The 885-nt window shown below is 64.3% G+C and overlaps 1 protein-coding gene across 1 annotated transcript in view; it reads left to right on the forward strand.

The window, feature by feature from the left end:
• The window catches only part of UNC93B1 (unc-93 homolog B1 (C. elegans)), a 21,543-nt gene extending 20,878 nt beyond the window's left edge, over positions 1 to 665 (forward strand). The window contains exon 11 of the mRNA XM_008581906.1: positions 537 to 665. Coding sequence (XP_008580128.1) covers positions 537 to 665 — 129 coding nt within the window. The remainder of the gene's footprint in view (positions 1 to 536) is intronic.
• Positions 666 to 885: the final 220 nt, after the last annotated feature.

Here is an 885-nt window from a genome sequence, read left to right on the forward strand (position 1 = left end):
AGTGACGGGCCCCGGCCTCAGCCTCCCCGCTCAGCGGACTCAGGCTGGGAGCCCCTTCTGAGTCCGGCGCCGTCTCCAGGAAGGACCCTCCGTCCCCTCCCCCATGTTAAGGAACGCCCCTCCCAGAGCCCGGGCCACCTGGAATTGCCGCAGCCCCAGGCGAGGCCCTAGGGTTCGAGAGCACGGCCGAAACCTGGAGGGGCCGCCGTCCGGACCCCCTCTGCACGGCAGGGACAGGCTCTTCTGCAAACCGCAGCCCCCGCCCCAGCTCTGGCTACAGCCCCGGACGCGCGCTCCGCTTTCCTATCCCCAGGGTCAGCCAAGACGCCCCGCTTTTTATAGAAAATGAGCAATAAATTTTGTATTGTCCTGACGAGTCTCAGGCCGTGGGGTGGACGGAGTGTGTGCCTGGGGTGTGTGGCTGACCCTGACCCTGGGGCACTGTCATGAGAGGCTTTAACCCCTCGGAATGGTGGGGTGTATGGAGGGCACGGACCGCTTCTGGGGGACAGGGTCCCCTTGGCCCCGCCCACCAGGTGGCCTCCCTTCTGGAGGCCCTTTCGCCCTGCCTGCCTGATTTTGCGAATCCCATCCCGTCCTTCTGGGAGGAAAAAGCCGCTGGGTGGCTTGGCAGGGACCTCAGCGGAGGAGGGCTTGCCAAGTGATGGGGTTGCCAGTGTCTGCTGGGTCTAGAGGACGGGACAGACCCCAGAGGCCCTTGCCTGCCGCCCCCTCCAGGTAGCCTGCAAGCTTCCGCAGCCCACCCCATCTGTTTTTGTCTATTAAGGCGTTTCTGCCCACAGCTCTTCAAGGAACACCTTTGGAGACAGGATCCACTTCTGAGCCACGTTGGGGTCACCCTGTGCCCAGTACGGACCTGGGGAA

Source organism: Galeopterus variegatus, unplaced genomic scaffold, assembly GCF_000696425.1.
Source record: "Galeopterus variegatus unplaced genomic scaffold, G_variegatus-3.0.2 Scaffold2486, whole genome shotgun sequence".
NCBI classification, from domain to species: Eukaryota; Metazoa; Chordata; class Mammalia; order Dermoptera; family Cynocephalidae; genus Galeopterus; species Galeopterus variegatus.